General features: G+C 38.9%; 1 protein-coding gene across 1 annotated transcript in view; it reads left to right on the top strand.

Moving 5' to 3' along the window:
* Positions 1-17,248, top strand: part of RBM33 (RNA binding motif protein 33) — a 212,209-nt gene extending 194,961 nt beyond the window's left edge. Inside the window, exons 18-19 of the mRNA XM_006887685.1 lie at positions 16,827-16,915; positions 17,200-17,248. Of these exons, the coding sequence (XP_006887747.1) occupies positions 16,827-16,915; positions 17,200-17,248 (138 nt within the window). The remainder of the gene's footprint in view (positions 1-16,826; positions 16,916-17,199) is intronic.
* Positions 17,249-27,569: the final 10,321 nt, after the last annotated feature.

The following is a 27,569-nucleotide window of genomic DNA, read 5'->3' on the forward strand; positions in this document are numbered from 1 at the left end:
CAATGAATGAATGAAAATCCAAAATCTCTGTAAATGTTCATTAAAAATAATAAAATAAAATTAAAAAAAAACAAAAAACCCAGAGATGTGAGATCGTTTGGGTGGGGGAAAGTACAATACATACATTCTTTGTGCAAAAATGGAACTTCTCTGATATCCTGTCTTTTACTTATTTATTATCTGGAGAACAAAGATTTTACCTGTTTTGTTTGTAACTATCCCCAGTTAAACATATGCTTATGTTTAACAACATAGTGTTTGGCACATGATGCGTATTCAGTGGAGATTGGTTGAATCAATGAGTGAGATGAGAGTTAATGAAGTTATATGGAGAATTGGGATTATCTGAACCACAGCTTTTAAAACTTGAGAGAACATGTGAATCAACCTGAAGATCTTGTTGAAATGCAGCTTCTGATTTAGTAAGTCTGGACAGAACCCAAAATGTACATTTTAACAAGCTTTTAGGAGATTCCAATGCTGTCCCCAAAGCTCACAATCAGTCATAACATTCTAAGCTACGGATTTGGAGAAGTGATGCAGGTTTCTGGATTGTTCTGTGTGGTTTTTTGTTTGTTTGTTTGTTGTTTTTATTTTTTGGTCAAGGGTTATGAGACTTTCCTAGAATGTGTGAGAACTAGTGGGAATTGGGTTTGGGCAGTACATTCCTTGTATGCTCTTAGCGTCTCTTTTTTGAGTCAGAATTGTAGAATTTTAGAGCTTTACTTTGGTAAAGCTCATTCAGCTTAGATGTTTTATTTGACAAATGAAAGGGGCTTAAAGGGGACTTTGTCCAAGGTTATGTGGCTCCCTAGAGGCAAAGCCTTTGTCTTCCTGAACCCTGTTTCTGATACGCTATTGTGTAGAACCCTGAATTTACTGATCAATGAGTTAATCCTCTTACATTCCATTATATTCTTTTATTTTCCTTTATTGTGTGAAAATATACAGTATTTGTTAAGGTGTGGTTGTGTTGTTTAGAGTGTTGAGTTGGAGCTGACTCCTAGTGGACCCTCCAACAGGTTTTCAGAGGCTATAAGATGCACAGGAGAAGTGCTCATCTTTCTTCGCCTGCCTTTGGGTTACCAGTACAACTCCTTACCTCTAGGCCACCAGAACTCTCCTTCTTAAAAATTGTTGTTGTTGTTGTTAGGTACAGTTGAGTCTGTAAGACTCCTGGAAGTCTTATGAACAACAGATATGAACCCTGTCTTACCTGGTGCCATACTCATCATCTCTGATGTACTTGAGCCCATGACTCCAGTTTTATTAACTGGGCAAAGGCATATAACTATGTGGATCACAACAAATTGTGGCTAATCTTGAGGAGGATGGATATCCCAGAACACTTAATTGTGCTTTTGCAAAACCTGTATTTCAACCAGGAAACAAGTTGTCAGAACAGATCAAGAAGATACTGCATGGTTCAAAATCAGGAAAGGTGTATATCAGGACTGCATCCTATCTCCATACCTTTTCAATCTGTATGCAGAACAGATCATTCAGGAGGCTGGACTTTACCAGCAGGAATGTGGTATCAGGATTGGAGGAAGGCTCATTAACAACCTGCATTGTGCAGATGACACAACCTTGCTTGCTGAAACTGAGATGGACCTGAAGCACTTGCTGCAGAAGGTCAAGTCTTCAATATGGATTGAGGCTCAACATCAAGAAGACAAGAGTCTCACCACAGGCCGATTGGCAGCATCAGGATAGATGGAGAAGAAATTGAGATTGTTACAGTTTTAACTTGTTTGGTTCCACAATCAACACACTTGGCACCAGCAGTCAGGAAATCAAAACAAATTGTACTGGGAAAATCTGCTGTCAGGGACCTTTCCAGAGTACTGAAGACCAGACTGAGGAAAGAGTAAGGTGCACCTGATGTAGCCATGGTCTTTGCAGTTGCTTGCTGTGCATCATAGAGCTGGATAATGACTAAGGAGGATGCCTTTGAGTTGTGGTGTTAGAGAAGAATAAGAGTATTGAATATACTATGGACTGCCAAGAGAACAAACAGGATAATGGGAATGGGAGTGTCAGAGATAGTGAGACTGGCTTAGGACAGGGCAAGGTTTAAAGCTGTTGTACATAGGGTCACACTATGAGTTGCTAGCAACTTGATGGCACATCATAACAACAACAGGCTTTCACAGAATACTGATAGACAGGCAGAGACTAACAAAAGTTGTTTACAGCATACTACTAGAATGGAACAGAGACCCACAGAGGCCCCAAGAGTTAGAGTAACAAAAAGAGTATTAGTACTTTAGTCAGATAATTCAAATAGAATTCAACAGAAGCTTACTTATTTTAGTTAACGCTCTTGATAGTTACAGGTTCATTATTTTTTAAAAAATCTTAAGTATATATTCTAAGACACTTATGCTCCAAGAGAAGCTAATTTTAAACATGCATTCAAATACAGCTTTACATTTTTGTGGCTTTATAGTTCAAGTTAAATTTGTAATTTAAATTGTAAAACTTGTTAATTTGGAGTTGGTGAAAAGTCCCAGTGCCTAGGTTACTTTTTCAGAGTTGAATTATAGTATTTGTATTACTACATGGAGAGAAAAAAATTGTCCTAACTATATCACAGAACATTAAAATTCATGTAATATGCAAAATTGAACCTAACAGTCTTTGGAGACCAAATTAGATTTTATTATCAGTGTCATGGGTGATGTCATCTGAATCTTGGCTAAAATCAGAGAACACCAGAAAGATATTTTCTTGTGTTTTATTGGCTACACAGAGACATATGACTATGAGAATCATAAGAAATCATGGACAACGTTGAGCAGAGTGGGAATTCTATAATACTCCATTGTGCTCTACAAACGTGAGCATAGACCAAGAATCAGTCATTGAAAAAGAGTAAGGTGAAAACTTCATGGTTTACAATCAGAAAAGGTGTTCAGTCTGTGTGCTGTGCAAATAGCACAAATGTGACATCAGGATTGGGTGAAAACTCACCAACAACGTGTTAACACAGATTACACGATTTAATTGCAGAAAGGAAGAAGAAAAGAGTGAGGAGAGCAAGTCTGGTTCAATCAGCACAATAATGAAAAGTGGCCATCAGTCTATCATACTTATCCCAAATTTTAAAAAGTGAAGACGACTTGAAGGGATTTCTAAAGATCAAAGATTACACACTTCAAAATAGATTACACGTCCACATCAAGAAAACAAAAGTCCTCATCTCTAGATCAATAGGAAGCATCATGATACTTGCATTTTACTTGGATACATAGTGAGCATTACACAACAGCAGTCAAATCACAGGATGTACTGCAGGAGGAAAAGGGCATTTGAATTGTGGTGCTGGAGAAGAGTATTAAATACACTATCAACTGCCAAAAGAACAAACAAATCTGTCTTGGAGCATGTGCAACCAGGCTACTCCTTTGAGGCCAGAGGTGGTGAAACATGGTCTCATATACTTTGGGCATATTACCAGGAGGGACCAGTCATGCTCGGAGACATAGCAGGTCAGCAAAAGGGAAGGCCCATGGGGAGGTATATTAACACAGTAACTACAACAACAGTCTTGAACATGGCACAGATTGTGAGGATGGTTCAGGATGAAGCAAGGGTTTTGCCCTGTTGTTCGTAGGTTGCTGTGAGTCGTAGTCAAGGACAACCAACAACAATATCAAGTTTTAAAAGATTAAAAAGTGGGTATATATGTGCGCACGCAAGTGTGTGTGTGTGTGTGTATTTATAACACACACATACCCACTCAGACTCCTTGCCATCTCATTTTAACTCAGCTGACCCTCCAGTGGATTTTGCACGGAAGGAGACTGCTCATTTTTCTTCCTCAGAGAAACATGAAATCAAACCAGCTCACAACTCCCTACAGACTAAGCCACCAAGAACTCTTTTCTATATATTCATTTAAAATATAAAATGAAAACTATCCAAATGTTGTTAAGTCATGTTTTAATTACAGCTAAATTTGCTATGGAGTTACTAATTTTGTCAGAAAAAAAAATAGTTGAAGAAAAAGATTTTTGTTAAGAAAAAATAGGACATTTCAATCTTAAGTTGCAATTAACTAATTAAAGTCATTTTTGTGTATATTTCCCTAGCCACCTGTATTTAGAATCCCAAAGAAAGAATGTAGCGTAAACTGAATTTTCAGGGTATTTCACTATTCTGCAGAGCTCTTGATTACAGTTAACCCTTGGTTATACTCCCCCAGTAAAGGAGGGGAGTTGGACCCTGAGTCATGGATTACTGGCCAGCTACTGGGACCTTTGTCAACAGCCTGTGGTGTGATGTCCCTCATAGTGCCTGGGACAGAACACCTGAATAACACGTCTAGTTGTAGGTAATCTATATGAGGATTAACTCAGGGAGTCAAAAGCTGGTTGATTGTGCAACAAGCCAAAAAACACCAACAAAAAAAGGATCCGTAGAAGTTCATTTGGTAAAGGGCCTTAGGACACCCTTTGACATAAATTTAAAATAACTTACAAAAGTTATTTTTTTTCTCTATTTTCCTCTGTCCCGAAGAGGTATGATTCAGAGAGCCAGTATCAAACTGTTCCTTTCCTAGAGCTGACATGGAATTTGGCAGCTTTGATATTTAGTGCAGGTTAATTTAAAATTGTTTACATTATTTCCAAAGACTGTCCATGTGGATGAGGAAATGAGGTAGCAGCAAGGAGCCCAACTCTTCTAGTTAAGGGACTTCTTGTTGTTATACCAGTCTATTTATAAAGCTCATATACATTGTTTTTAATGCTGGGCTTTTCCCCTTTCCTTTACCCCTGCCTCCCTCCACCCATCAAACTGAGCAACCCTATGATTATTGCCTGCCCTTCTTATCTCACTCATCCTCAGCCCTGTGCTTTCACCCCGTCCCCACCCTTGGATCCTCATACACTTTGTACGGAAATGGTCTTATATTTATCCTTATGGGACTGAGGTAGTTCACGTAGCATGATTCTCTCCAGTCCCTCTCAAATTAGGTAGTAATTTATAAAATCATTGCTTCCACATACTGCATAGTATTCCATTGTGTGAATGTACCATAATTTCTCAATCCATTCCATTGTGGTTGACATTTGGGTTGTTTCCATGTTCTTGAATAAAGCGGTTTTGAATTGCTGTACAAGTCTCTGTTTGTGCCTCAGTTCTCATTTTCTTGGGGTATATTCCAAGCAGTGAAATAGCTAAATCATATGGAATTTCTATGTTAAGCTTTTTGAGGAAACGTCAAACTGCCTTACAGAGTGGTTGTACCATTTTATAATCCCACCAAGAGTTCCTTTCTTGCCACATCCTCTCCAGCATTTATTATTTGTTATCCTGTTAAACTTTGCTACTGCTACTGGAGTGAGATGGCATCTCATTGTGGTTTTGATTTGCATCTCTCTTACTGCGAATGACTTTGAGCATTTCTTCATGTATCTGTTGACCATCTGAATATCTTCCTCTGTGAAAAGTCTTTCCATATCTTTTGCCTGTTTTGTAATTGTGTGATCAGTCTTTTTCTTGTGGAGGCCCTGTAGAATTCTGTAAACTTTTGATATGAGACCCTTGTCTGAAATAGTATTGTTGTTATATGCCGTCGAGTCCTTTGCAACTCATAGCGACCCTATATACAACAGCCCTAAACGCTGCTCTATTCTGTGCCTCTTGGTCCAAGTATAGCTTTTGCATTAGCACAATTAAATGTTCTGGGATTCCCTTTCTTCTCAGAGTCAGCCACAGTTTGTTATGATCCACACAGTCAAATGCCTTTGCATAATCAATGAAACACAGATAGACATTCTTCTGGTATTCCCTGCTTTCAGCTAAGAGCCATCTAACATCAGCTACAATATCCCTAGTACCACGACCCCTTCTAAACCCAGCCTGGACTTCCGGCAGTTCTCTGCTGATGTGCTGTTCCAGTCATTTTTTGGGATAATCTTCAACAGAATCTTGCTTGCATGTGAAATTAATGATATAGTTTGATAATCTCCACACTCAGTTGGGTCACCTTTCTTTGGAATGGGAACAAATATAGATCTCTTCCAGTCAGTTGGCCAAGTGGTTGTTCTCCAGATTTCTTGGCACAACTTGGTGAGCACATCCAGGGCAGCATCTGGTTAGCTGAACTATGTCAATTGGTATACCATCTCTTCCTGGGACCTTATTTTTTGCTATTTCCTTCAAAGCAGCTTGAACTTCTTCCTTCATCACCATAGGCTTTTGCTCAAATGTTATTTCATTAAATTCTTCTGTATCTGCCAATTCCTTTTGATACAACGACTCAGTGTTGCCAAAATGTTTTTGGCCAATCCATAGGTTTTCTTTTCACTCTATTGTAAAAGGTTTTTGATGCATACAGGAATCTAATCTTTAGAAGGTCCTATTAATTTTATCCTCTCCATATTGTCCATTTCTGTCTGTATTTGACAGTTTTAGTTAAGGGACTTTCAGATTCATTATAGCCTAACAAAAACAAAAGCAGAAACTGATTGCAGAGTCTCATAAAAGAAATCTTTCTCAAGTAGATTTTTTTTCCTGTCTTATATTTAAAAGTGCGAACTTACCATTTTGTAATGAGTCACAAATCACATTAGATTTTATTCACCTCTGATATGATTATCAGAATCAAAGGTTAGCAGTGATCACATAGTTTCAGATTCTTTATCTTATTTTCCCAGTTTGTTTCTTCTTTTTTTACCTAAAATTTCTACTTTTACTACTTATGCCTTTTATTCATTACTTTCAGTTCTAAAAGAATTCTTACCTTAAGGAACTCTGGTGACTTCTGGGTAAGGAGTTGCACTGCCAAACCAAAGGCATGAGATACTCGAGGCCACCAGCAGCTCCACAGAAGAAAGATGGTAGTCTTCTATACAGTCTGATGATGAATAAGCTGTGGGTTGGTTCCAGTAGCACATAACAAAAAGCAAACAATAAGGACAGGTCAGGTGACTTCTCACAGGACAGGTGTACTCTTGAGTTCCTGAGAAAATGATGGGAACTCCTTGACAAATCCCAGCCCTCAGCCCTCCTATTATAATAATTCTTTGAGGGGAAGGTCCTCTCCCCAAGGCATAAACTGCATGTTCTTCCCTAAAACAAGACAAAACATCACCGTTGATTTTTTCTTGTTGGCATATGGCTGACCATTGCTTTCATTATTTTCTGTTGGCCAGTAAAATAGAGGCAGAAGCTGACAGCTTTGGACATTGAATCTACAAAGAGTATAATTTGTTAGCATGCTATCAGATTTTTACATGACTAAATCTGGCTTTTAAATTGGCCTCAGCTAAGAAACCTAACAGGAAATGCTGATGGCTTAATCTGTAGGAATTTGAACCCAAAGGTCATATTCTCTGGCAGTTCACATCTACCAGCAGCTACACATGTGATCTCCTCACATTCATTTATAGCCTTGGAAACCAAGTGGAGGCTTACCTTTGAACCGCTTTCAACATGACAACAGTAAGAGGGCACACGCTCACCTAAAACATGGACAAGTGAATCATGTTTTCCTCCCCCTGAGGAAACTGTGTAACTAGAGAGCTGAATGTGGTCATGGAGAAGAGAACCAAGTAGCTGATGATTAACATAGTTCAACCATAAGCAAAACATATATCCTGCAGAGTTAAATCAGAATGCATGTTTTATCTAGGTGTAAATGTTCGAGGAACCCTCACTAGCCAGTATTTACTTTTGTTACTTGTCTTGATGAATAAAGACACTTCTTAGAGCACGTCTTTAAAAATATTTTTTTTCAATGTAAATAACACTGTTAAGTGTCATAAAGTACATCATGTTGCATTTGAGATTTCCTTATTATAACCAAAACAGAATTAAAAAACAGCTACTGAGGATTTACTTGTCATTTACTGATTTTTACCGGTGAGTTTGAGAAAGTAGTGATGGTGTAGAAATCTGAGTCCATTAAAATTTTCATTTGTGCATTGATTTAAAAATAAATAGTTAAACCCTTTTGGATTGCCAGAGTTTTGTCAGCATTCATTAATTTAAAAGTATTTGAATTTCAGAAATGACTGTATGATCTTTTTAATATAGTTGGTTAGAAAATATAAGATAATTTCTAGCCATAAGCTGCATACTACTTTTTCAGTAAAGGTTGTTCTCACTATAAATGCTCAGGCTATCATCATTACTCTGAAGGGGAAAATAATGTCCATCTACTTATTTTTATTTTTTGCTTTGGGGAAAGAATATAGCTAAAAGCTGTCCTTTTTTTCAGTGTGAATTATTAAAAGAAGTAATGGCAAACCTGTGACTGAACCCAGAATAAGAGAGCTTCATAATAAAATGGGGGGGGAGGGATATAACAATGAAATAACTTTTTTTTTAAAGTGAACTGGGGTGGGGGCAGGGAAGAAAATGTGCAACATTGAATGAATGGAAATCTAAGTTCTTTATAAACTTTCATTAAAATCTCAGTTATTTTTTTAAAAAAGTGCAGGTTCTGGAGCCAGGTTGCATGATGTCTGCTTTCTGGAGCTGTGACCTTGGCACATTACTTAAACCCTATGTGCTTCCATTTCCTCCTCTTCTCAGTAGGATAACAGTAGCACAAATTGTAAGATGATTGTGAGGATTAAATAATTACATGTAGCACAACTGGGACAGCATTTTGCACATCATGAGCATTCAGAGTGATAGTTGTTATTGCAATATTTGAGAGTATGAAGAATGCTGAGTGACTCAAACAGTAGTTATTAAAATAAAAAGCCTTTTTTCTACTGATGTAAATACATCACTGAATATTTATGTTATTCTACTGAAAGTCGGTAAGAAATTGCAGTGCTAGTCCAGAGAGAAATAGATGGTTCGATTCTACCAACTGCTCCAAGAGACAAAGATAGGCAGTCACCTCCTGTGAGATATACAGCCTCCAGAATCCTAATGAAGAGTTAGCTGTGGGGTAATTTCAGCTTGAGGCCAGTGAGAGTGAAGTGTCATGAATGACTCATTACTCTAGAATTTTTTTAAAAAAAATTGTGTTGTTGTTATGTGCTGTCGAGTCATTTGCGACTCATAGCGACCCTATGTACAACAGCCCTAAACCCTGCTCTATCCTCTGACACACCTATCCCGATTACCCCAGTCACTGAATCAATCCACCTCATAGAGGGTCTTCCCCTCCTGCGCTGTCCCTCCACCCTCCCAAGCATGATGTCCCTCTCCAAGGACCTGTCTCTCCTTACATGTCCAAAGTATGTCAGGTGAAGCCCCAGAATCCTTGCCTCCAAGGAGTTGCTTGGTTTAATCCTCTCCAAGATGAATCTGTTTGTTTTCCTGGCAGTCCATGGTACATTCAGTACTCTTCTCCAGCAACACAGCTCAAAGGCGTCAATTCACCTTCTATCCTCCCTAGTCATTGTCCAGCTCTCTGATGCATAACAAGTGATTGCAAAAACCATGGCCTGTATCAGGCGCACCTTAGTCTCCAGAGAGACACCGTTGCTCCTGAGTACTTTAGAGAGGTCCCTAACAGCAGACTTTCCCATCGCAATACGTTTTTTGATTTCCTGGCTACTGGTGCCAAGAGTGTTGACCGTGGAGCCAAGTAAACTGAAGCTGTGAACACTCTCAAGCTCTTCGCCATCCATCCTGATGCTACCGATTATTCCAGTGGTGAGAATTTTTGTCTTCTTGACATTGAGCCTCAGTCCATATTGAAGGCTGCAGTCCTTTACCCTCTGCAGTAAGTGCATGAGGTCCTCCTCAGTTTCAGCGAGCAAAGTTGTGTCATCTGCACAACGCAGATTGTTGATAGATCGATCGTCCACCAATCCTAACGCCACGCTTCTCCTCATAGAGCCCAGCCTCTCGGATAATCTGCTCTGCATACAGGTTGAAAAGGTATGGAGATAGGACACATCCCTGGCGTACACCCTTCCCAATTTTGAACCATGCAGTGTTGCCCTGCTCTGTTCTGACAACTGCCTCTTGGTCCAAGTATAGGTTTCGCATTAGCACGATTAAATGTTCTGGGATTCCCATTCTTCTCAGAGTCAGCCACAGTTTGTTATGATCCACACAGTCAAATGCCTTTGCATAATCAATGAAACACAGATAGACATTCTTCTGGTATCCTCTGCTTTCAGCCAAGATCCATCTAACATCAGCTACAATATCCCTAGTACCACGACCCCTTCTAAACCCAGCCTGGACTTCCAGCAGTTCTCTGCTGATGTGCTGTTCCAGTCGTTTTGGGATAATCTTCAGTATAATCTTGCTTGCATGTGAAATCAGTGATACTGTTCTTTAGTTTCCGCACTCAGTTGGGTCACCCTTCTTTGAAATGGGAACAATCTCTGAGAGAAACATAAAATTAAATGTCCGTGGCTATCCACAGAAGCAGCTTTTAGTTGTTAAAACTTTGGCCTTCCTGAGAAGTGCCCATTGAACCCATATCTTAACATGTTAAAATCCTTTTCTTTCTTTGATCCTCTGTCACAGGCTGGAAGTCCAATTCTCATGGAACATTCAGATGGATAACTATCTGGGCTTTGAGCTTTCTATCTTTTTGCTTCTTGGAGTTTAGGTAAAACTCAAGCTCATGGGGGTGAAAGTTGTTCACTTACTTGCTACTAATACTCTTGACTATATCTTCCTAAAAATTATATGTGCCACTCATCCCACTGAACTTGCGCTTCTAGCTGTATGTAGCTTCTCTGTTCCTCTCTATCTTAGGATGATGAGATTGTCATTTTAGGGTGACAGTTTTGTAAGAACTATTTATAATATTACAAACTTGTTTTCCAATTTCTGCTTTATAAATAGGAATTTATAATGTGTTCTTCATACTTTGGTGTTGAATAGTGAAGATTACAGTTACAGATAATAAGCTTTCTAAATGTAAAATTTAGAGAATAAGAAAGCTTTAGAAACCAGGCTTGAGGAGATTTTTTTAAAATTTTTACAATATTGTTCAAGAATGATAACTTTTTTTTTCAAAGAATACCTGATACTTAAATCTTGGAAGCATTGCATAATTTTCAGTTGCCTTTTAAAATCATCCAAAGATAATTCCATTTCATACCATTTTGATGATTCATTTTAATAATAAAATTAAAATTCATGACCCATGATAATTCTAATTTAGTTAAAGTATTCACTAGCCATCTATTTGAGAATTCTAAAAATTATTTAGAACTATAACGATAAATTTTCAACAACTAGCAAAATTTAAAATTATGTAATTGGCACCAGCACACTGTAAAGCTGTGAGGAAATTAGAATTGATCTTCTGTGTTCTTTACTACAGTCCTGGTTTTTTTGTTTTTTTTTTCTTGTTCCATGAGCGTAAGGTTAGAGTATTCTTTGGTTTTAGTCTTCACACACAGCTTTTAAATTCTGTTACATTTGGTCAAAGTGAATGACAGCAGGGTAGCCTCCTATTTTTCAGTCAGGGAGCATTTGTGAATTGGGAGAACTCTCATATTTAATGTATAAAGTCTGTGTATTTTACTTTCTTCTCCATTAGAATAATATGCTGATTTAGAAATTGAGCTGATTTTGAGCTGCTTCTCTTGTATTGAAAATGGCTAATTTAATTTTTTTGGGCTTTAAGTAATTCCTTAAGGCTCTAGGAACCCTTGGCTGAAGGAATTGATTTTCAAGGTTACAGAACCATTTTCATCTCCCAATAATCATTTTAGTTTATCTGTTTATACACACCCCCACCCCTAGAAAGAGAATGAACTTTTAAATGGAGAAGCAGCTAGGGTTCTGAACAACACAGCAGTTTCTCTGAAATTAAATTGTAGGTTGTCTGAACTTTATTTACACTGTTCATAGAGTGCATGCAGTTAGATGATTCTGAATGAATTCTTGATTATAAATCCAGGAAGCTAACAACTAAAGGAGGATTCTTTTAACTTTATTTTGCCACATTTGGTAACATAATTGTCTGAAAATACTTGTCTCTGAAAAACTAAAAGTCAATGAGGATGAAATTTGATATATTAACCTTTCCTTTCTGCTTGTCAGTAATGGGTCAAGGGAGTCAAAAGAAAGGGTTGGGTAAGAGTTAATGTGTAGTCTTAAAACACATTTTTGCATTGAGTTCTTCTGAGTGAACAAAGTTATGTGGAAGGTGTCAGAACCCTTGAAAAGTGGCTTTTCTAGCCATTGTGTTATATTAGCCTGTCAGGGGCTTGATTTCCAGCTGCCTTAACTGTGGACACATAGTCTTGCAAATCATTAACAGCTGTGGGGCCATTATAAGAAAGTGCTTTTCCTTACTGTGAGAAACGGCAGTGATGGCGGTGGGTAGATTGTGAAGACACTGTGGTTCTGCTGTAAAGAGATAGTGGTTTAACGAGAGGAACCCTGGATAAAGATTTTACTTGCCAGATAATTGAAGGAAAAGCTGGCTTATAACTGTTCTGAGATAAAGTTTGCTGGATGATTCAGAAAACCAGAGGCTTCTTAAATTTGTGCTGTTGAACTGAACCTAAAATAGACTTTCACTAATTGAGGAATTACACCTTGTACAGGATAGAGCAGGCTTTAGGGCTGTTGTACATAGGGTTGCTATGAGTCACAGGCAACTTGATGGCACATAACAACAACAATCTAGTTTGGAACTGCTGGACTACATCTGGACTTGCATTGTGAGATATACTTTCCTCCCCCACTCTCCAACTTATTTCCCTAATAAACCACACAACTTTGAGTGAAGTCTGAGTCTTGCAAATGAACATCGGAACCAGTGATTGGTAAAAATAGGTGGAGCAGCATGTGTGGTGGCATGTCTTACCAGGTAGTTTATTTGTATGGTACTAGGGATATTATTATTGATGAGGAAAGTTCCCTGTTAAGAATTGGGTAGAAAGCGCTCTGCAGTCCCAGATGTCTACAGTTCGAATGCACCATATGCTCTGCTGGAGAAGGAGGGACAATCTCCTCCTGTACCAGTCAGAGCTGATTTGATGGTACGTGCAAAAAAAATTAAATAAATAAATAAAAACAAAATAAGTTAGAAAGTCCACCTTTCTAAACTCTGTTATGACCTGTCATCTGGCAGCAGTGTGACCTGGTTGCTTACCGTTCATGTGAATCTCTCACATTCTTCTCTGCCCCCATCTGGTGACAAAAGAGAATGGTGTGTATTTTTTAGAAGGAAAGCTTTAAATTTAAAAAAAATAAATAAATAAAAATTGGGTGGAAATCAGACTTAACCACCCCCACAAGATGCTCTGTGTCTGTGTGTGTGTGTGTGTGAGAGAGAGAGAGAGAGAGACTATAGAACATATTACTAAAATAGGGGGGAAAGTGTATTTTCAAAATAGAAATTGGTAATACATCTTAACTATTACTGCTAAGCTTCTTGAATGTTTTCCTAATAAAAAACTCCAGTATTTTCATTTTGGTTAAGTTATAAGTCAATACCTAGCCTGTGATCATGACAATATTGCCAGAATGTTAAAGACAAGCCTGAGCACCGGAAACCTAGGGGAACAGAGTTGCAGTAGACGTGGTAGTCTAGGGAAGTAGGAGGGTGGAAAGAAAAACTAAAGAAATGGCTTACGTGACCTGAAGAATTGGGAAAAATAGAAAAATCCAGGGAACCTGCTTATCCACACCCACATAGTTTTTTTGTTTTTGTTTTTGGTTTTTTGGGTTTTTTTTTTTTTTACGTTTGTTAAAACACAAAATCATAAGAAACAGCAAGCCTCAGACATCTGAAAATATTGTCTAAACATCTAAGGGGTCTTGTTCTAACCTCTAAAGACAGCCTAGGGTGCTTTTCAGAAGACAAGACTGGATCACACAAATGCGTAGCAAGGGGTTACCTGACCAAGCACGGACTAAGAGAGAGAGAGCTCCAGAAGAGCTGAGCATTTGTTTCCGCCAGGCCCTGCATGTTCTCCTCTGGTGATTTTCTTACTCTCTCATGTATCTACTAAACTATCCCTATTCTCTAATCAATTTGGCTTTTTCCTCCTGCAGAGTTAGTAAGTCTACCTTTCTTTTTTTTTTAAACTTTTTAAAATTAATTTTAATGAAAGTTTACAGAGACTTTGGATTTCCATTCATTCATTGCTGCACTTTTTTTCCCCTGCCCAACCACCCCCAGTTCACTCTTCTCTTTGAAAAGTAAAAGTCCTTCATTGTTACATAATCCCTCCCCCCAAGTCCACTCAACTCTTTCATTGTTATACAGTCCTTCTCCCCTAAGTCTACTCTACTATGCAGCCTTTGTTGTGGGCTCCTGTCATGACAAGAATACCTAATCATATATATCCCTTTTAAACAGTTTTCTCCCTCATCTGTTTCAATGCAGTATACATAATTTATTCCATCTTTCTCAGTCTCCCCCCAACGCCTATGTCAATCCTGTTTTACAACAGTGGTACTATGCAGTATTTGTCGTTTTGTGGGTTGAGATATTTCCCTCAGCAGGATGCAGCATAGTATTCTCTTTGTGAATATACCACAGCTGCTCCATCCATCCGTTTGTTGATTGCGCTTTTCAACTCTTTGCTATTGTGAACAAAGCTACAATAAACATGGGTGTGTATATATCTGCCTGGGTGGCAGTTATGGTTTCTTTGGGGTGTGTTCCCAGTAGTGGAATTGCTGGGTCAAATGGTATTTCTTTTTTTTTTTTTCTTTTTCTTCTCCCTGCCTCTTTTTAAACAGTCCCTCCGAAAGGACTATCCACTTAGCTTTGTATCCAAAGACGAAATTTGTAGGTGATAGGAGTTAGCCTTCGTTACAGACTGGTTAATTTCAGGGTCGAAAATATGGAACGCTTCACGAATTTGCGTGTCATCCTTGCGCAGGGGCCATGCTAATCTTCTCTGTATCGTTCCAATTTTAGTATATGTGCTGCCGAAGCGAGCACTCATATGGTATTTCTATTTGCAACTTTTTGAGAAAGCGCCATACTGTCTTCCATACTAGTTGCACCATTTTACACTTCCACCAACAATGAATAAGGGTTCCAGTTTCTCCACAACCTCACCAGCATTTGTTGTTTGCTCTTCTTTTAAACTTTGCTATTCTTACTGGGGTGAGATGATACCTCATAGTTGTTTTGATTTGCATCTCTCTCAGAGCTAGCGATTTTGAACACTTCTTCATGTGTTTGTTCGCCATCTGAATGTTTTTGGTGGTCTGTTCATATCCTGTGCCTGTTCTTCAGTTGGGTTGTTCACCTTTATCTTGTTGTGATGCTCAAGTATTTTATAAATTCTACATATAAGTCCCTTATCTGACATACCATTGTTGTTATGTTCCATCGAGTAGCTTGCAACTCATAGCGACCCTATGTACAGCAGCCCTAAACTCCGCTCTGTCCTGTGCCAATCACACCATCTCCGATACATCCATCCTAATAGCCCCAGTCACTGAATCAGTCCACCTCATAGAGGACCTTCCCCTCCTGCGCTGTCCCTCCACCCTACCAAGCATGATGTCCCTCTCCAAGGACCAGTCCCTCCTTACAACATGTCCAAAGTATGTTAGACGGAGCTTCAGAATCCTTGCCTTCAAGGTTTGACCCTTTCCAGGATGAATCTGTTTGTTTTCCTAGCCGTCCATTTTTTTCCCAGTCTGTGGCTTCCCTTTTTTACCCTTTTGGAGAATTTTTTTAAATGTGCATAGGGATTTTATTCTTAGAAAGTCCCATTCATCTATTTTATCCTCTCCTCATTTTTTCAGAATGCTTGGAAGACTGTTTATGTTGTGGATTAGGACTACTAGAGTTCTTCCAAGCTTTGCTCTAATGAAGTTTATAGTCCTTGGTTTTAGTCGTAGGCCCATGATCCACTTTGAGTTGTGACTTGTCATCTGGCAGCAGTGTGACCTAGTGTGGCAAGCAGTGTGGCAAGCGTGAATCTCTCTTAGATTCTTCTCCGCCCTCATCTGGTGACAAAAGAGAATGGTGTGGGTTTTTTAGATGGAAAGCTTCATCATTTCAATAATTTAAAACTGTTTTAAAGATAAACTTCAGAATGAGAGCAGGCAGGAGAAGAAAGCTGGCAGCATGGGGAAGAAAGCACATTTCTGCCAAATAATACAGATGCCATTCCAAAGGCTAGGAAAAAACACAAATTTCACAGTCTAGAAAAGCTAGATTACTGAGAATGTGTCTAAGAGAGAGAAACTGACTGACTGACTGACTAAACAGTTATCATTGAGATTTACTTCTGCAATTAACTTTTCCAAGAAGGTTTTTCTTCTCTAATAAGCAAATGATACTTAGCAAATTTGTTTCAGAAAAATTATATATTCCCTTTGCTTCCTGGTATGAGCCAGTTGCCTAAATCTAAAGAGGAATTGATGCCTTTGAACTGTGCTGGTACAAATGAATATGACATGTACCATGGACTGCAGGCAAAAGAATAGTTCTTAGTCAAGAACAGTTTCCTCTGGTGTGATGGATAATGCTGTTTTAAAAGATTAGGTGGGGTGCTATTATAAACACTTTATGGAGGGCAAGAGAAAGTGGCTTTATCCAAGGGTCACCTGCCACTGAATCCCACAGAAGGTTCCAAAAGAAGACTGGCTTTGTGTGGCCAGATCATCAACAGTCTTAAGAACCAGGCTGAGAAGATGGAACAGCTGTTCAAAGGGAGGATTACTGAAGTGATTTGATTTAGTGAAGCACTAAATTAAGATTGTCTTGATAATAAACACAAGAAAATTTGTCAGGGCAAGAAACTGGTGATAGAAGGAAGAAGCAGATGAGGTTCTGGTGATCCAAATCTCAACCTGAGCTCTCCTTTTGTATTAGGGTTAATGGTATTAAAGGTATTAACCTCTTTTCCTCCCATTTGCATGTGCTATTAAAATATTTCTCCTTTTTCTCTTAGAGTTTACAGATGCTTCCTCAGCAGCGGAAAGCCATAGCAAAATTTAAGGAGCCAGCACATGCATTAGCGTTTCAACAGAAATTCCACAGGTACCTCTGCAGGGATGGTCATTCAGGAGTGCGAGGGAGAGCCCCTGTCTGTGAGCCCTTTCTGTGTGGGTGGGTGTATACATAAAGAGAACAGAATCTTCATAAAATACTACATCTTTTTGTAATGTGGATAGTTAACTCACTTATTTTAACATAGGACTTATTTATAAGTCTGGAGGTTTTTTACTACAAGATTTTCTTTAATCAGGAAATACCATTTTGCTTTAGTTTCCTGTTACCTTGGTGAATTGTTGCTGATTGATTTGTTTTTTACATTTCCACAGGCATATGATAGATCTGTCCCACATCAATGTGGCTCTGATTGTTGAGTGATTTCTGACCAGAGATTCTGACCTGATGCTGTACACTGTGGAGTTTCTTCAAGAGAGCTTCTGGAGCAGAATCCTCAGATGTTAGCCCTTTTCCAGTTCCAACTTTGCATAACTGTTGCCTAGCGTAACAGACAGCAACAGGATTGACCCACGAAGAGCTGGACTTAGAGGACAGAGCAAACTGGAATTTGGTGTTAAATTTCTTTAAATTCTGTTGTAACCACAAAGAGCTACCATTTTTCTTTGTCTCTTGTTTTTCAAAGTGCTTACAGTGCATGTAAACATTGTTCTTCAAGATCTTACTGTGTGATCGATCACAGTGACTTAGATTCAGTAAAGAACATTAATGCCACAAAATCACAGTATTTTTCACAGCAAAGAATATTTGATAATGGTTGCACTTATCTTCAGTGCAGGCTAGATCGCAGTTTTCTCAGCCACACCTCACTTGAGTTGTCTTCTTAGGAAGACCTCAAAAAGTTCCTTGTGAAAACGTAAATGAAAATATGGGTGATTTTTGAATGACCTTTCCTATCCTGGAAAGCCAGGGTATGAGGGGTGGTTGGGAATGGTGTCAATTGAGGTGGGAGATTCTGCTTCTTGTGAATATTTCAAAAGCGCCAAGCTTGTGTTCCTAGTTCCAAGGAACTAGTACCCTTTTACCAGAATTCCCAAGTTAGATAAAAATGCTGGTTGGGCACCATTGCTATTCCCTCTGACTTAGAGAAAGACGTGTTTAGCCCTCTTATTTTGCATACCTTTGACAGAGTTCACTGGTAGTAGAGTTCCGTATTGATGGTGCACGATTGAGGAACAGCTTGAAGGTTTACCTTTTGATTTTTTTTTGGTTCCTCTTTTTAAATGCAGCCCAAGGTGGCAGATTCACGCCACTGGCATTGTGATATGTAGCATCCTGTGGTAATCTAGTTATCATTGTCGGATCACTTTTCTCCTTATCACTCTTTTTTCTCTCTCTGTCTTTTCTTTTTTATTTCTTTTGCTCCCCTTTTCGTTGTTTTGAAGGTCTTTTCGGCAGGAGTTGTGCTGTCCCTCAAAAGGCTGGATAGCAAATGGATTTTGACCTTGCTCTATAATGCTTTATGAGAAACAGATATAAGGTAATGGTTGTCTAATGTGAGAACATAACTTGAAATAAAATGTGTGTGTGTGCCGTCATAAAATGGCTTTTAATAACTTGGAGTAGGTTCCTTTAGGTGAGTGAGACACTTTTTCTCCTTGAAACGACCATTAGAAAAATTCAGTTAGGGCATATATTGGTAAAAAAGTGCCTTATTGTACTTCTGCTCGTGAATGAGTATCTCTTGTTCTCATGTTTTAGACCTATTCCAATGTGGATCTGAACTATTTGAGCAAGTAGGCCTCCTCAAACTTTTTAAGCTGTATTTTATACTTGAGACTCCGTTTCTGATTTCTTGACATCATTAAGGGATAGAGAAGCCTGTTGTCATATAAAGTTCAGGCTTACACAGTAAGGACCAGGGTGTTAGCATTGACACTCTGAAGTGAACGCATTCCTTCATGCCCTCCAGCCCCTCTGTGGGACTTAGAGGAGACAGAGTTCATGTGAACTCCTTTGATCTTGTTTTTTTTTTACAATTAAAATTTTTTATTATTTTTTCAAATTAAGTGACCAAAACAGAAAAAGAAGTTCCTAGAGAAGAATATTAAGACTCTTATAGCATTGTTTCTAAAAATAACATTAAGAGTCAGGCTAGCACGAGAAAGTAGTGGTGGTGGTGGTGATGGTGATGGTAAAGGGCTTTTCTTCAGAAGAGGTTGATTCCAGAAAGCTGTGGATATATGTCTAATATATTGGGATATATTAGAAAACCCTTTCTTTGAAAGTAAATTGCATGTAAAGTTGGCCATAGCTACTGGTGATTGGACATCAGAAAGTCCCTCACTAAGACTTGGTCAGTCGCATTGGATGTGTACCAACCAGCCTATTACATGCCTCTAGTAGTTTTGCAAATGAAAGCTTAGTGTGGTGTGCCCTTTATCTGACGAACAGGTTGTCACTGCCCACTGTTTTTATACCTGTATTAATATGTGTATATATTTTTTAAAATGTCGGTGATTTGGCTTAGTCCATGGAGCATTGCATTGAAACAAGTTAATGAATTAAATGTATAAGCTTTAATTTTAAGAGATCAGAACCACTCAGTATCTGAAATGAGCAGTGAGAAGACATCACAATTTATGGGCTTAACTCGTGTATTTAAGTCAGTTTAGCAAAATTTTGCCATTTCTGAAATAGTCTGAGAGTGCTCTGGCTTTGAAACCCAACATCTGAAATGTTAATTCTGAAAATTAGACATTTAATATCTTTTTTTTCCCTAGTTTGAGATAACAAAACTAAATACAATTAGGGACCAGGGTTTAAAACAGATTTTGAGACAGCTTTATGGTCTGTTTTTGGTATTATCTCATTAAGAAGGGCTGCCATGGGATTATGTATGTGTCTGTAACAGTCTACACACATACATGTGCTTAGCTTGCTCTTAAAATGTCCTTCATGATCAACAAAGTGGATCTTGAGTAAAGCGCTGGTTAGCTTTGTTGAGCTCAGTCCAGCCTCTCTAAGTACGCATGACCTTTGTAAATTAACTCTAATATAGACAATCCAAATAATAACAGTTTAGTTTCCTTGAAGGAAACTATCAAAAAAGGAAAGAAGCAGAATTAGAAAGTAGTTCTTTCCATTTCGGTGAATTTCTAGCAGATAAATCAGACCACCTTAAGCTGAACCCTCTTCGAAGATCTGTTGCAACCATTATCTTTGTTCTTTTATTTATCAATGCAAAACCATTTAACACACTATGTAAATATGGACCTTTTGAAATTAAAATGTTATTGAAAATGCTTTTCAATTCAACAACATCTTAGCTATTTGTTAGTTCTTTTATGTTGTCTTATCAAAGTTCAATGGATATAGTTCCATAATCGTTGATGTGTTTGTGTGTATATTTGATTTTTATAAAGATGGTAGTAAGTCAATACATTTATCCTGACCTGTGTATTATTTGTCACAAGTTCAAAAAGCATAAAGCTAGTGAATATCGATATATCTCATACTTTAAATACAACAGGTGATTATGTGAAGCCAAGTTATTTTTCTCTTTCTTTTGCGTTACCTTGTTTTGATTTTTTGCTGTAATATGCAAGTTCCCTTAGCTCCTTAATTGGACATAACCTTGCCATTATCATTGGTCTGGATACATTCGTTTGGGTTATTATACAAGTAGTCTTTTAGAGGAAAAATTTCATCCCTTTTTTCCAGAAACCATTTTCAGGACTTCCCCTGTTTCTGGACAGGTAGCATCCAAGTAGTGGTTTGGGCCCCAGCCTCCTTGGGGGGAAGTTTATGGGATGGATTGTTGGGGTGGGGGAGTGTCAGTAGCAACTCTTTTTGTTTTGATAGTTTTTGTCGTGATTTGTAAAGGTCCTGGGTAAACGTTGTTCACTTTTGGTTCTGTGGCATTTCTAAACTGTGACAGAGCTCAGATTGTGCACCCATGGATCGGTCTTGGCTGACATTTTGCATAATTCTGAAAACAGAAGTCTTTGTTACAGGAGGAGGCTGGGGAAGTTGGTTAGGTTAAAGGGGAGGGAGAACAGGGAAAGGAGAATGTTGTAGAGTGGAAAAATGCCAATACAAATGTTAATAAAGAGCATTTTTCTAACACGCTTCCTCGAAAGGGGAGTTCTTCAGTCAAGTAGAGAAAACGGACATGTGGGGAATGTGATAGCTGGTAGTGTTTGTAGAGGACTTAACGAAAGGCTGGCTCCTCATTGTCCTTAGCAGCCATCAAGGCCGTCCTCAGCCGCTTTTAACGTAGTAGGTTATCAGTTAAGCTCTTAGTAAAATGAGGGCATGATTGGCTCATGTGGTAGTAATAGAGAAACAACCTACGGTTTTCTGCTTCCTCCTAGTGGGACTGATTTTAAGAAATTATCACCCTTTTGTTTGGTTGGGGTTTTGTTGGGGTTGTTTTTTTTTGTTGTTTTTTTTTTCTTTTGGGGATTTTTTTTGGGAGAGGTGGTTTTGTTTTAATGTCTTTGTTATTTCGCTGGGCTGGTAAGACCAACATGCTCATAGTCCTGTTGGGCTGCTGGGAAGTAACATGTTGAAGCTCCAGTTACACATAGTGACCCAGTTGCACAAAAGCAAGGAGATGTGGATGTCATCACGCCTTCGCTGTTGGTCTTGCCTGGCGTAGTGTGTGGTAGGTCTAGGTGTTTCCCTCCTGCTGCCTCCTCTCACTGGAGAGACACAACCCCTGGTTGTCCAGAAGACACTTCCCAGTGCATGCTGGCTACATGGCTTTTGGCTGCGGTCATTCTTCATCGCCCCTCCAAGGCATCTGCTCCTTTTCCTCCCTTTCTGCTTAGAGGACTCAGTTCTGTCTTCAAGTTATTTTAGACCCAGTTTTACTTTCTTCCATTAAGGTTTCATTAAAGTGTGACTGTCTCCCTGCCCTCTCTTTTTTGGTTTTGTCTTTGGTTGGTTGATGATTATTTGAAACAAGAGGAGCTGGGAATAAGAGCAGGCAGGTGGGGAGATAGAAAATCTGAAACTTTTTTTTTTAAGTTATTTATTCTAAAAGAGAAGGAAGGAGTAGAGGATATAAACTGGGAATGGGGGACCCACTGTGAAGAGAACCACAAGTTTAAGGGGGTCAATAAAAGGGAAAGTTAGATAATTGTATTGTATTTCATGAACATTTCCATTGACCTTTCAACTCTTTTTCCAAACTTGTAAGTAAAGTGTTATTTCGGACTTTCTTAACTATGAACACTCCAAAGGCACTTGGCCTTGATCTAATACTAAATCCTAAGGATTTTATGTAAGGTTTTTTTGCAACCTGTTGGATTTTTATCATTTAAAATGTCTAACTTCTTAGGTGCATAAGCCCATGGTTTTATGTGCTAGAATAAAAGCAGTAAACCTCACTGATTCATATTGGATCCACAGGTATACCAGCTTCTGGTATCATATGGTTGGGAAGGATCATTTGTTCTACACTTTGTAATTTACCTTTTGTAGAGAATGTTAAAAAAAAATCTCTCTTGGTTCTGTGCCATGTTTGGTAGGAAATCTTTTCATTAAGATGAGCTGATACAAACAGGCATTTTTAGGAAGAAGCTTTTAAATACTTCCTTTTTTCCTTTTTCTTCTAATCATCTAAAATATACGAAAGTCTTCATGGTGGTGTTTTGCTTTGTTACTAATTTTTAAAGATGGAGACAAATGTCGACTCTTTAAAAGAAACATAGGTTTGTTGAGGCTTTTTTTGTTGTTCTGTTGAGGTTTTTGTTTGGTATCTTCCACAAAGTGGACAAGCCAACTTAATATGTTTTGATTTTAGTATTTTAGTGAACTCCAGAAAGTAGACTTCTTGATAATCTTTTAACATGGTTTTATTTGTTTAACTTTAATTTAAAGGCATGTTACTTGAACTAGACTTTTAAAGGCTATTCACATTTATGCACGCTGCAGTATTACCTTAGAACTTTACATTGAGGCTTTTGCAACTACATGCACATACAGCACATTTTTACTATTGACCAAAGAATATAAGTACTCATTTTTATAATTCAGCTTTGCTTTTCAGGCATGGAATCCAGGATTACTCTTCCCCACCCCCCACCCCCCAAATGAGGATTTTAACTCTAGGCTTTAATTCCACTGTTTGATTTTCAGGTACAACAAAGAAAAGGCATGAATTCTGATTTACTCACTTTTGAGCTGGTTCTCTCATTGCTAAACTTGTCAGTTCTGTTCTTGCTGTCATGATTTACCTTTACCTCTTACCAACTCAACCCCTCATCCTCTCATGCTTCTCTACTTCACTACTCTTCCTTTCTTTTCTAAATCCTCCTTTCTCTACCACCCTGCACTTCCTGCTCTCTTCTGAAATGCTGTCCTTTTTCTTCCTTCTCCGTCTCTCTCCCCACTCCCACCCACCTCCTTTGGTGATGGCCGTTGACATTGCCTGGTGGTGGCCACATTGCTGCTGCTTTGCTCCATATTAACATGTAGACTTCCACTCTGTAGGGGAAATGTTTTTAATATTTTTGTACTGTTTACTACTTGATTATATCTAAAACCTTTGCTTTGACAGGTTGTTACTCATCATTTATTCCTCCAGGACTTTGATTGGAGAGAATAACATTTTTACTCTGTTATTTTTCAGTTTTCCTCTGTAGGAGTGTGTGGCGACCCAGTAGCAAAGATACCAGTTGCCTGCAGCATGTGGTTAGCCTTGCCATTAATTTTCCACTCTCTTTGATTTTTATTTCTTCTACTTTTGCAGGACCTCTTTTGCATGAGTTCAGTGGTAGTAGTAGCGTGCCTTATTATCCCACTTGGAAGCGCTGCCCATTTGACCATTTGTTGTTTCTGGATGACTGTGATCCTTCCTAACCTTACTGTGTATGCACTGTACATGCTGTATCTGCGCCCGGCTTGGATGGGGAATGTGACACTGTTTTTATTGGGATTAGTGTGTTCAGTTTCAAAGTAGAGACATGACCAAGTCACTTTCCTCTGTTTTGATCTACCTCATGTTTTCTGCCCCCAAAATTAACATTTATGTTTGTTGGAAATGCAGTTTTACCCCCGTTTTTTTACTCGACATTAATTTTATCAGGAATATATGTGAAGAGTAATAGAAACGTATTTTCAAAGAGAGTATATAGTTGTGTGTATCCTTTGTAACTTCATGCTAAAAACTGTGTCTTGGACTGTATTATAATTTGAAAGATATGTTAATAAAGTTTTACAGTTTCCACTTCTGTGTAGGAGCTTTCATTTTTACTGTCTTTGGATTTTGTCTTCCCTTTGTGTATTCCCTGCCCACCTCTAGAGGACCAGCTTTGGGTTGACTTGCAGTAGTGGTGGTCAGCCTTGGACCTCCCTCATCCTCATCTCCGGTGTGGCCAGGAAACAGCATCCCATTAACCAGCTCAGATGAAAGCCGGGTTAATGGGGGCCTGTGTTCATCCGTGCCCTTTGCTTTAAAGGACAGACAATAGCAAAGCACTTTTTATTCTCTTGTGGACAGATGCTGAATTGTCTTGTTTCTTTTTAAAAAATATTTTTATTGGTTTTCACATAATAATTCCTTTACATTATGTTTCATTCTTATACATGTTTTATATAATCTTGTACTTAACATTGTTTCATACAATCATTCATGTACATTTAAAAAAAATCAGTCACCATTGGACATTGCCCATTATTACCCTGTCTTTTCACCTGGATCCTTCCCATCTGCTTCCCCCCATACACTCTCCAACCACCAAACTCTGCAGCTCTATGGTTTCACCCCTATAAAAACTCCATATGACCCATCTATTCCACTATTAGAAATATGCCCCAAGGAAATTAGAACTGAGACATAAATGGAGATTTGTACCCCAATGTTCATAGTAACATTCGCCCTTGCAAGAACATGAAAACAGCCCAGATGTTGAGCCACAACTGAAAGGATTGAGAAACTGTTGTACATCCACACAATGGAATACTACGCTTAGGAGCAATGATTTTGAAAAATACTACATATCTTGCAAGAGGCTGAAGAGCATTATGCTGAGTGAACTAATGCAATTCCGTAAGGACAAATACTGCATAAGACAATTATTGTAAAAATGAATAACTAATAAAACATGTACAGGAATTCGGGAGTTGGGGAACAAAGGGGTGATAGGAACGGGTGAAGCCCCAGAGGCTTGTTCCATTTTTAAAAGCAGTACAAATAATTGTTAAATGATTTCAAAGGCAGCCTGTGCACTTAATCCTGTAAAGGAAAGTTAAAACACACAGTTGTCTCCATCCTGCGGCTCACCACTGCAGCATGGTCTTTTTCTGGATTATTATAAGAGGCAGGGAACTGGCTCAGTCCCCATCAGCGTCAGTGCTATTTGATAATCATTGTCGATTTAAAGTGTTTCAATGTTGCTCAAAATTCATGACCTGTAAAGCAGCCTCTATTGAAAGAAATACTAAATGGAACACCCAAAGAGAATCCCAGAGGTCTATCCCAACAAGCTGAGAGTTCTGGATTCCTTCGTAGCCCGTGTCCTAGCTTTGAGGTTCAGGCAGATTTTAGTTCCTGGCTCCCCAAAGATCCTTTTTGTAAGCCTCAACTTTTTGATGTGTCATAAGAGGCTTGATTTAGGAAGATTGAGTGAAATGGTTCTTGTAAAATATGGCACCATGCCTAGTAGGTGGCACAGAGCGTTTTTCCTTTTTCTCCTTCAAATCTTGGGAGATGAACAGGCTGGCTGAACTGCGGTCTCTGTAATCTTCATGACACACTTAGGAATCCAGTGGCTGTGAATAAGAGTTAGTGATGCATGAGCACATAGCAGGACCCTTTGTGGGTCACCCCCATTGTCCATATCATCCAGTACTAGTTTTCAACAGAACTAGCAAGATGAGTGGTTCTCAAGGGCACAGTTCGCTTAGAAAGTACTCATCAATTTAATCCACTCGGTTTTAATCCTTCAGAATGGATTTCACGTAGTTGCTACTTTAAAAAGTTAACTGTTAGTCCCTAGAGCAAAAGTAAGCTGGCCAGGCAATATACTAGGGGGCTTGAGAATCTTTAGTGCCCCCTGAATGCACTTCACCTCTTCATGAAGTTGTTTTCATGCTAATGGCACAAGAAAAATGGGGTAAATTCATTCATTCATTCATTGCTGTTGAGTCAGAAGCAAATAAAAAGTGTCCCTTAAGGGGGATTTCAGAGGCTATGTTTCTAGGAGAGGTTATTTGGAAAGGGACTTCATGCTTGGAAAGGTGGGGGACAGTGAAGGAGTGGAATATCCTCAACCAGGTGAATTGACAGGGAATACAGTAATAAGATTGAGTTTGTCAGATTGTGAGGATTGCACAGGATAGGCCAGGGTTCAGACCTGTTATTCATAGGGTCGCTATGAGTCATACTTGATTTAATGGTGCCTAGCAACAGCATAAACCACTGAGAAGATCACCAGTCTTTCTCAGGCAGAGTGGCTGGTGGATTCCAACTACCAGAGAGGATGCCTTTGGTTTAGTCATGCAATTCTCTACCAGCTGTACCACCAGAGCTAGTTGAGTACAGGGCCTTTTGGAAATGATCTATTACCTCATAAAATGTCAAAAAGATGTCATTTTATATACTTTGTAGATACACAATGCTTGAACCATTTTGTTTCTAAGGATGAGAAGGAAATTTACTTGGGTTGGTGCCAAGTAACCTCACATTTTATATACTTTCTAGATACAGAATGCTTGAACATCTTGTTTCTAAGGATGAGAAAGAAAATTACTTCGGTTGGTGCCATGTAACCAATCACGAAGAGAGGTAAGTAGCTTAGCAGAAAATATTAAGAAGAAAGAGCACTCTCTATTGCTTGTGGGAAGACAGGATTGAAGTTTCCTGGGGTTATAGGTCCCTCTGTCAGAGGATCCTTGCGTCTTTGGCTGCAGGACCATCCTATGGATCAAACAGGACAAGACTTTAGTATACAGAACTTTAAGCAGAGGAAGAATTTTCTTAGCTCTCTGTGAGAGGGCTGACTTGAGAACATCTGCATACAAGTTGCTTGTACTGGCAGTCCGGATCTGCCACACCAGACACAAAGGAAGACACTAAGCTAAAGAAAAAATAGGTGAGGGTGGTGAGGCTCTATGTTGCTTGTGGGGAGACGGAACTGAGATTTCTGCAAGTTATAGGTCCCTCCATCTGGGGATCCTTGCCTCCATGACTGCTTGCTCATCCCAGAGGTCAAATGACAGACCTTAGAATACAGAACCACAAGCAAAGGACAGAATTTTCGTAGCTCTTTGTGAGAGAGAGGACTGACTTGAGACCCCCTGCACACAAGCTGTTTGAGCTGGCAGCCTTGATCTCTAATCTTGTGCCACTTCAGAGACATTAAGCTCCAGAAGAAATGATGCATGAGAAACTGCTTGAGTAGAGCACCTGGTCTCCCCACTACTCAGCCACTACATACACAAAGGAGGTCTATAGAGTTGGTGTCAGGGGACTACATCAAGGTGAGATTCCTACAGGGCTGCAATGCAGAATAGAGAGAATCTCAAGGGCTTTAGGAAAGGCAAATTTTCCTAGAATGGATCAACAGTAGACTGAGTAGCTCACTCCATAGACTGAACATTTTAACTGGCAACTAATTTGTAACATTATAAAGACAAGAACCAACAAAAACTTTTACAGACACAACAGAAACAACCAAACATGTCACATGATGTCAAGAAAGTAGGAGACAACTTTAAATACTGTGAAAAAACA

The sequence above is a fragment of the Elephantulus edwardii genome, unplaced genomic scaffold (genome assembly GCF_000299155.1).
Source record: "Elephantulus edwardii isolate Elephantulus edwardi_28Jun2011 unplaced genomic scaffold, EleEdw1.0 scaffold00060, whole genome shotgun sequence".
NCBI lineage: Eukaryota > Metazoa > Chordata > Mammalia > Macroscelidea > Macroscelididae > Elephantulus > Elephantulus edwardii.